This window comes from Balaenoptera borealis (genome assembly GCF_965194805.1).
Source record: "Balaenoptera borealis genome assembly, chromosome: 2".
Lineage (NCBI taxonomy): Eukaryota > Metazoa > Chordata > Mammalia > Artiodactyla > Balaenopteridae > Balaenoptera > Balaenoptera borealis.
Window position 1 is genome coordinate 13,145,967 of NC_138867.1, and position 9,436 is coordinate 13,155,402.

The 9,436-nt window shown below is 51.7% G+C and overlaps 2 protein-coding genes across 4 annotated transcripts in view; one reads left to right on the forward strand and one right to left on the reverse strand.

Moving 5' to 3' along the window:
• The window catches only part of OTULIN (OTU deubiquitinase with linear linkage specificity), a 71,170-nt gene that overhangs the window by 43,972 nt on the left and 17,762 nt on the right, over nucleotides 1–9,436 (forward strand). The gene's annotated exons all lie outside the window — the stretch shown is intronic.
• ANKH (ANKH inorganic pyrophosphate transport regulator) overlaps nucleotides 573–9,436 on the reverse strand; it is a 139,778-nt gene continuing 130,914 nt past the window's right edge. For both annotated transcript variants that reach the window (XM_082380359.1, XM_082380358.1), the window contains 4 exons: nucleotides 5,641–5,770; nucleotides 3,773–3,896; nucleotides 3,026–3,125; nucleotides 573–2,521 (listed from right to left, as the gene is read on the reverse strand). In XM_082380359.1, coding sequence (XP_082236485.1) covers nucleotides 2,408–2,521; nucleotides 3,026–3,125; nucleotides 3,773–3,896; nucleotides 5,641–5,770 — 468 coding nt within the window. In that variant the 3' untranslated portion in view covers nucleotides 573–2,407. The remainder of the gene's footprint in view (nucleotides 2,522–3,025; nucleotides 3,126–3,772; nucleotides 3,897–5,640; nucleotides 5,771–9,436) is intronic.

A 9,436-nucleotide genomic window follows, 5' to 3' on the forward strand; every position in this document is an offset into this window, starting at 1 on the left:
CGGCTCCCTAAATACTTCTGTCAGCTGAGCGACTCGCATGAAAAAAGAAACCTGGGTTGGAGGAACGTTTCTTTGGGTGACGAAGTCAAAGGGGTGCCCCCCTCACCCTGAAAAGTGGGAAGGAGACCCATTCCTCTTCCTCTCCTGTCTGTGTGGTTAGAACAGCTGCAGAAGAACCTGCCAGCAGTGGGTTTTGCTCTGGAAGTTAAGGTGTGTGCTTGTCAGCCCAAACTGTGAAGTGGCTTCTGCAGCCCAAGCTAATGAAGGAACCTGTGAGGAGAGGACATATGGCTGGAGGAGAAAGGCTTTGGACATGTGCGCCCTGCACAATCGCAGCCCCGTCATCGTGGCCTGGGTCGGGGCTTGTTTCCTGTGTTTTCTGAAACTCTAACAAAACACCCTGGCCCGTGACTCTTTATCACCGAAGGTGTCTCTGAGGTTGTAATGCTGTGTTCTAATTGCATAATGAAGAGCCTAGCTGGTCTTCCCCGATTCGGAGGGAAAGAATTTGCTTTTTCACAATTTACTCTTTAAGCTCCAACCCCACAAGCATGAAATACTAGTCACACATGTTAAAAAATACTGCTGTTTAATTTTCTAGTCATGTACTTTAAAAAAGCCGATACAATTAGATTTTTTCCCCATCTTCTCAGATCTGCCCCTGAAACCACCCCAAAGCAACACATCTTAATTCTCAGCGGAAAAACCGCTCAGAGGAAGCACATGAGGATTTGTCCCCCAGGGGTCACTGGGTGTCCAGACATGTGAACGAACCCTGTGATATTCATGGCTGACTCCGAGCCTTTACATTCTTTTTTCTGTGAGGAACAATCTGATTACACGGCACTGAAAGCAATAAACGCAAAAAGCTGGACTTCTTCTTTCTTTTTTGCCCTTCTAGCATATATTTCCACTCCCACTATTGTCTACATCAGCTGACCCATTTATACCCCTGTTGCTCATAATGAAAAATAGTTCTCTTGTCATTTACTGACCCTTACATTTATATACAAATGAGAGACTGTAAAACTGCTGCAAACAAGACACACTGTTCATCGGTACAATACGTTTCAACTGCAGGTATGTTGAGCACACGAGCTGTCACCGTATTGTATTAGAGACATTTTATTGAAAATGCGAAAATAGGAAATGTATCATAGCCTAAAATAAATTACATAACATATACAGTATATATTTATATCTTTAAAATATTTTTGTGTTTAGGTTCTTTCAGTCTAGGAATTTTGACTAAATCAAGAATTTAGTGAACCGTGTCCATAATTTTTTTAAAGAAAAAACCCGCTTTCCAAAACTTAGAAAAATATACTGCACTAAATGGATTTCAAATGTGTCATTTCAGGGAATATCACATAGTGACTTTGCTATTGTTTATAAAATGTCTTGCTTTCTCGTGTGGTGTGAGAGGGGAGTACAGAAGTACACTCGGAATTACCTGCGCCGCACGGTTAGGACTAAGAACGGCAGGACCAGGTCATAAATCTACTTCCAAAGTGATGATGCAGCAACCTGGCATTAGAATGCTAGATTATGACTTAAAGCTTCAGTTCACTTTAAAAACTAAAACGTAAAGTTAGAATGCTCCGTCCGTTTCCCTTGCTCTAGTGCCATCTTCAGGAAAGGCGAGTGGAAAAACAAGCCTTCAGGGAAAGTCATGCCCAAGGACGCGGCAACCGGGAGATGCGCTTCGGGACAACTTTAGCAAGGCAGCTCACGTATGTACAGGACAGGGCCTGAAAGTGAGCGCGCATTCAAATCTAGGAAGAGGCGAGGTGAAGTGCTAGCGTTTGCATGTGTCAGTTTCTGCCCCCAAGGCACCTCACACCTTCCCACGGGAGATTACTTCCGGCCGCCCACCGGTCCAGCGCGTTCACACGTCGCATCCACGGTGCAATGCCTCTGAGCCACATCTCCTGACACAGTCACGTTACTGGGAAGCCGACCAAAGAAAGCCGAGTTGTCACCTGTTGGTTCTCGAGAGCGATGCAAGGGGACAGGGTCAGTCTGTGGCCTGCCGGCCGGTGGTGTCTGAGGGGCGATGGACGGCACAGCCGCGGCCCTTTGGTTCCAAGGGGAGACTGTCCGAGGGGGTGGGGAGGCAACGTGGGCTACGAGGCAGCTATGTCTTCGGGGTTCTCACGGAGCGGGGGCATGAAGTCAGTCGTTTGGTTTGTTTCCACAAAGCAACGGCGAGACCATTCTGCAGGTCTTCACATCAGCGTGGGCACACCCAGTGTGCCAGAGTGGCCGTGAAGCCTTAAGATCAAGGCCTCTTTCATTACCCAAACGAAAACCAAAGACGAAAGCGGAACAAAACACGACGGGAGAGCGGATGACGCGGAAGTGTCATCTCGGCCGTCCCTGCAGCGCCCGGGGGGGGGGCCGCGCCTCAGTCGCGCTCCTCCTGCATCTCCACGACGTCCGTGCCCTCCTCTGCGGGAGGCAGGTCCGTCATCGCCGAGTCCTCCCCCTCGGCGGCCGACTCGTTCTCCATCTTCTTTTTCTAGACCAAAGCCGACCCATCAGCGTGGGGCTGGGGCAGGGACGCAGCGCAGCAGAGCCAAGAGCAGGGGGAGGCCACGGGGTCTCAGGGGAGCCCTCGCCGCGGACTGGGACCTCGTTTATGGCCGGGCCGACCTCGCCGAGGCTGCATCTTAGGCCAGCGTGTTCCTTACGGTGGGGTTACTCGGGAGCGGACTGTGTGCCCGGCTCTTGCGTTAAGCATTCGCGGCGCGGGTGAGGGGTGGGCGGATCCCGTCTCCCACCTCCCCGCCCGCCCATCAGCTGATGGAGACCTGCCTCTGCCCGAGGACGCCACTTCCCGGCAGCCCTTGCCAGCGGGGGCTGTGCCCTGCCCTCCCCCCTCCCCCCCTCCCCTCCCCCCTCCCCCCCTCCCCTCCCCTCCCCCCCCTCCCCCCCCTCCACGGCCGTGTGCAGGCCGTGCAGGCTGTGTCTCCGGCGCCTGGGGAGTGCCAGGCGGGGGCGCGGTTCCGTCGCCACCTCTCACCTGTTTCCGATAGACGTAGCACGCTGCTATGGCGACCATGGTGGATTCTCCCACAAACCCCGCGAGGAGGGAGCCCACGCCCAGGGTGGCTCCGTGTACCCTGGGGATGAGAACGCAAAGGCCACTTGTCTGTTAAAGCCCCGCCGAGGCACAAAGAGAGTCAAAACCCAGCCAAAACCCAGGAAAGGGGTAGACAACAGGGGGACCGGACGATCGCGTTCGAGATCTGCTGGTTAGGGCTGCAGCTAGTAAACGGGCCACCTGCGGGGGGAGGGGCCTGGAACCCCGGGCCCAGGCAGCTCCCACCCCTGCTCCAGGTCTCAGCGCAGCGTCTCCTGGGGGAGGGGCCCGGCCCCCCGCTTGTGAGCCCACAGCCTCCCGCCCGTCCTCTCTGTACCGTGAGGTTCCCCACGCCGTGGGACGGACCATGCCCCTTCCCCAAGGGACTGGGAGCCCCTGAGGACCAGGGCGACACCCTTGCTCCCTTGTGTTTTTCACCTTCCCGTGCCTGCCACGCCGTGACAGATGCTCAATGCGGTTTGTGTATGGGCCTGACCCCGAAAGTACTTTTCTAGAATGGATCTCGACAGCCTCCCACCTGGTCCTGGGCAGCGAACCAAGGCATCCCTCGGCATTTCTAACTCGACACGTGCTTGGGGATTTCCCAGGAAAGAGCACATGCAACCTTCCGGGCGGAGCGTGCAAGTGGCAGCAGCACCTGCAGCCCCGGGCCCCCCGGCGACGTACCCCAGGTAGGGCAGGACCACGAGGCTGGTGATGAGCACGATGATCCGCAGCACGGAGCTGGGGGCCAGGACGAAGGTCTTCTTCAGGGTCATCAGCCACCCGGTGAGATGGGCCCTCACGGTGACTGAGGGGAGAGCCGAGGACTCGTCAGCAACGCCCCGCTCCTCCCACCCTGCTGCTTCTGACCCCCCGGAGACCCCGCGGCGCATCCAGGGTCCCTGGGCGGTCACCTCGTCTTGCTGCCGGGGCTCCTGATCCCCGCCTCTGGGCCTGGGGGAGCCCCGTGCCCACCTCGGCTCCCTCGCCTCACAGCCTTAGTGTCCAGAGAGTGGGCTGCGGGCAGCCCCTTTCGCCGCCGTGACCGCCACCCCTGGGGCAGGGGGCTGCTGCCGGTCCCTCCACCCCCGCCCCTGCCCCCGCCTAGCCTCAAGCTCTGCTCACGCCTGTCTAGAAAACTCAGAGGGAAGCGGCAACTTGATGGTGATCCCGGTTGACTCTGGGAGGAGAGGAGCTGGACCAGAAGCTGGGTTTCCCGGCCCGCAGGCAGGGGGAGGTGCGGAGGAGGGAGGTGTGAGTGAAGAAGAGGAACAGGTATCACTTCCCTGTTTCCTCCCCCGCATCCTGACCGCTGGTCCGCAGCTGGCTCCCTCGTTTTCCTAAAGGCCTCACAACGTGTTCCCTGTACCCCGTCTCCCCACCCTGACTTGTGAGCTTCCGGAGGGCAGGCAGGGCACCGGCCCCGGCGCCAAGGAGGGGCTCCAAGGACAGCGCGTCAAGGATTGACGGGCTGGTTTGGGGCACAGACACCCTGGGCAACATTTAGGTTTGATCTGAAGCTGGGTGGGGTTTGGGGAAGCGGGAGGCTTAGCCCTTCATCCCGTGTGGGCGGCAGCAGGCATAGGCCTATCGAGGGGGAGGAAGTGCTCACTCCTGGGGTAAAAGCTCGTGTCCAGGGTACCTCTGGAGGAAGAATCTGCAGTCTTCCTGGTCTGACGCCGTGCTCCGCCCGCCCCAGGTGGAAGCACTGAATTTATGAGACACAGATGCTCACTTGTGTTTGGCCAAGGTAGAGGGTGAGGCCGCACGGGGCGGGATGCTAACCTGATTGGCCCAAACCCAGCAGGTGGCAAAGACAGGTGGGGCCGGCTGTCTGCATGCCCGTGGTCTGACAGGCGAGGAAAGACGAAAGGCGAGTCCCACCCCAGTCCTAGCTCTGGGACCTCCAGCCCCTGCTCAAGTCCAGACTGGGGAGTCAACGACATGTGCCTTGATCTCCAGCAAGTGCAGCCTCTTCCAGGTGGCACCAAAGCTTGGCTCCCCCGGTGACCCCCACCCCACCCCCAAGGACCAGAGGGCCCCCCAGCAGTCTCCAGGAATGCTTGGCACCTCAGAGCAGGGGCAGCTCGTGGCCTGACTTGGGAACAAGCACAGGGTGGCAGGTGTGCCATCAGCCCCGGCTTCGACTAGCTCCACGGCCCATTTCTGCCCTCAGCTTTGACTCTGGATTTTTCTTTTCTCCAGCAGTGCTAGTAGAGTCTCAGTACAGGCATAGATTTGTGTAACCATCACCACAGTGAAGACACAGAACTGTTCTACTGCCCCCGGAACTTCTCATGCTATCCCTCTGGGCTCTTTTTACTGAGTTTGCAACCAATGTCCTTTAAGAAACAAATGATGCCTGTTTGACTTGTTTCTCAAACATTCAACTGACTGGATAATGTCTTTGCATCTTTTTAATCCACCGTGAAATTTAAAAACTTAAAAAAAATTTTTTTTGGGGGGGGGACAGGACTGCAAACGTTTGCCAACAAAGAAGACTGAATCAGGCATGAGGGTAAATAGGAATTTTTCTTTCATTCTCTGTTTACCTGGAACCGGGAAGAAGGAGAAGATTCGCAAGGGAACAACGCAGAGTTCTGCGAAGGCAAAGTCCACGCCAATGATGTCTATCAAAATTTTCTCGGAAACATTGGGGGTCCAGAACATCACAAAACAGAGCTGCGGGGAAAAAAGGCAGGAAGCAAGGTTGTTAGAAAAAAGGTGTACATAAGTGAAATGAGAAGGCAGGTATCACCTGATCCCCGAGGAGCTAGGAAAGAGGGTGAACCTGCCCGATCGGGGGGACTGGCACACGGGTCCACGAGCTGCCTCCGCCTTGCTCTGTTCTCACCTGATAACACAGGCCCTGGCCCATTCGCCACAACTGCCCCAAAGGGAGCCTGGCAGCGGGGCCCACGTGACAGGCAGGCATCTGAGCGGGTAGCTGGGCCAGTGTGGAAGGCTTACCTAGGCTGCTGGACAGCTCAGTTAGTTCAGGGTGAGCACGTTTATTAATGTAATTTTTACATTAATTTTAACCAAATAATAAAAAGTGACCTGAAAGCATTTGGATGCAGGCAGAACTGCATTGAACCAACTCTGGGAGTAGGAGGAAAGGCGAGGGCAGTTTGGGAGAACAGCTATTGCGGGGACCAGTTCTTAGAGGCCTGATTTTTTAAGCTTTGTGTGTGTATAACCGATTGAAAAGCTGAATTTGAAAATGTAACGTTATAACTTTGGAAGAGGATGTTAGAAAAATGCCAGTTGCGTAAAATACTTCTCTCCCTTTCTTAAGATGCAAGTGATTCTTCTCTAAAATGAAAGTGAACGCATTATAAAATGAATTGCATTCGTGTAAAAACAGAACACTGAAGTTTTCGACTATAACAACCTTTAGGCTTTGGGCAAATTAAGTTTCATGGAATTAGGCGGGTCCTATTTACTATGTCATGTTGAAATATGTTAAAAAAGATACCTTGGAGGGTCTGTTATAAATACGTTTCACTTTTATAAATGCAGTGGAACTTTTATTCTATCTTGTATTTTTCAGCATCTGGGAAGAATATCCCATTTGATTTTCAAAGATGACAGATGTACTATCATTTAGCCCTACTGCCTGATGCAAGTACTTACACCCCATCTTTGACATGAAGGGAAAAATACTTCCTAAGATCTAGCAACTCGGAGCTCGGAGGCCTTATTACCTAGTGTCCTGGACAAGTAGCCCTGCCATCTTTTCTCACTGCAAAGCTGCCAGCCTGAAATGGTGACCTGTCACTCACACGTACGGCCCAGGAATGGTGGCAATTTCATGATACGTTCACAACGACACTGAGCACAGCACCGGGACACGGTTCACTTTCTTGACAAGTAGATTGATCATCCCTCCCTTCAAATATTTTCCACAGCAGTAAAGCTGTAAAGAATTAAGATAAGTGAGCATTGCCCCAACTCTGGACTTGATTGTGCGTCAGGATTGATGGAGGATAAGCTATCCTGGGTTTCCTCTCTGGCTGGAGGGAGCTCTCTAGGCTGCGTTCTGCTAACAAAAAAAAAACTTAAGCTTCCAGGAAAACCATCGGCAGGCTTTACTTATTTTGTAGCCAGTGATTATCTGAATGTGAGATAATGCCTCCTGTTGCAATCTCTCTGTGCCTTGCAAAATCACTGTGAAGTGCCTTTTAAATGACAACAAACCAAGGAAAAAGGAGCGTGTAATTGCATGTCAGAGAGGAAGGTGCAAGCAGGCACCTGTGGCAAAGGTCAGTCGTCCCTCTGGCTTCTCTGCACAGATAATGGTCACCTGGAGGCTTTCCACTGCCCTGGAGGAAAAGGTCAGTAACCTTTGGAGGAGTCCAACCTGAGGACGCAAGATAGCAAGTGCATCCAAATTACCGGAGACACTGACATAAATATCGAGTAACTGGGGCGGGTGACTGCAGTTCTGGTCCCTTGAAAGCAAAACAGTAAGGCTTGGTGGATCTCTAATAGAGCTTCCCAGGAGGGAGGCTTGATATGTCATTTCTAAAAGTCTACAGTATGATTTAACTTGACACCACTAAGCCCCTCTGTTCTCCATCTGGTATCTGTCTGTGCCAAAGACACCCTACAGGCCCCTATCAAGGCCACGTGCCACCGAGGTGCTTCTTCAGAGTTTTCAGCCCCACGCACCTACAGCCTAGATTGGGTCTTTCTAGATCGGTGTAACTGAATGCTCTCGGTCTAGTCTGGGGCTTCAGCAATCACAGGTTTAAAGGGAAGCAATGCCACATGGAACGACACTTCCTTTCTTTTTCTCCCTGAATTTGACCCTTTGCCTTTGCTATACTTCCAGTATGAAAATGCTCCTTACCTTCCAGCAAGTTCTTTAAAACAAAGTGACTTATTTCCAGCATTGCCCAGAAAGAAATACATGCAACTCAGAAGTAGGTTTGGTGTTGGTTAAAAGCTGCAGTCTCTATATGCAGATCAGATTTTTCCAAGAAACATATTGACCCCTAGCATCATAGTCAGATGAGATTTAACCAGTCTGTTTCAGAAAACAAGAAGCTCTAGAAGCTAATCTAACAAAGAATATTTCAGGAAAAGTGTCTTTCTGATGAGTTCACCCAGAGTAGTCTTGACCTAGAACATGCCCTCCTAGTTGACCAGGACATGCCGTGTTCCTCAAATATTTGCAGAGCCTAATGACGTTGACTTTTCCAAACCAGAACGCAAACCTAATAAACTACTGACAGTGAACATGATTTGTCCCTGGGAGTAGCTGCAGGGTTGGGTTTTCTGCTGCTGAGCTTGCTGTCAACATTATCTCATTAGGAAGCAGCCAGCAAAGCACAACAACCCACTCCATGCCCGCATCTTGGTTCTTCTATTTATTCTCCAATAAAAGGAACCAGGGGTCCTTGGAGAAATGGCTCACTCTAGGACTAGGGTGGGAAATATACAAGACGATCAGCTTGGAACAATACATCGAAGGACACAGGAGTCCAGAAGAGAGAGCTCCCACCGGCAAAGCTGGAGGAATCTGAGCAAGAAAAAGTGATGTAGTATTGAATTATGAGCCGCAGCACAGAGTAAATACCCATGAGTCTATACAGATATATATAAACAAATAGGGACAAATCTCCAGCACAGAATTACAAGTAATTTCTGTAGAACCCTCCCCCCTTAGGGAGGTGGAGGCATATCTCCCCCCTTAGGGAGGTGGAGGCATATCTCCCCACTCCTGGAGTGTGGGCTGATCATAGTAACTTCCTTCCAAAGAAGGACAAGAAGGAAAGGGGGAAAAAAACCTTCACGGTGGAGAAACCTGGCAAACATAATGGGCCAGGTGATCAAGTTAACATCATCAGTGATGTCATGTTGATAGCATGTTCTCTTGAGGAGATGTGATGAGAATGGCCCTTTAACTATGTGGTTTTCCTCCCGAAAGCCCATATGCCCAGTCTAACCATGAGAAAAACCCCGGACAGACCCAAATTGAGTGACATTCTACATAGTGCCTCATCAGTATTCCTTGAAACTGACAAGGCCACAAAGACAAGCAAAGTCTGAGAAACTCTCACAAACCAGAGGAGGCTAAGGAGACAAGATGACTAACTGTAACGTGGTAGCATGGATGGGATCCTAGAACAGAGAAAGGACACGGGGAAAACGCTCATGAAATCTGAATGAACTGTGGAGTTTAGTTCACAATAACGTACTGGGGTTGGTTCCTTTTTTGTGACAAATGTACCACAGCAGAGTAAGATGGAGTGTGAGGTGAAGGGTCCGTGCTATCTTCACAACGCTTCTGTAAATCTAAAATAATTCTAAAACAAAAAGGTTAAAAAAAAAAGAAGACCC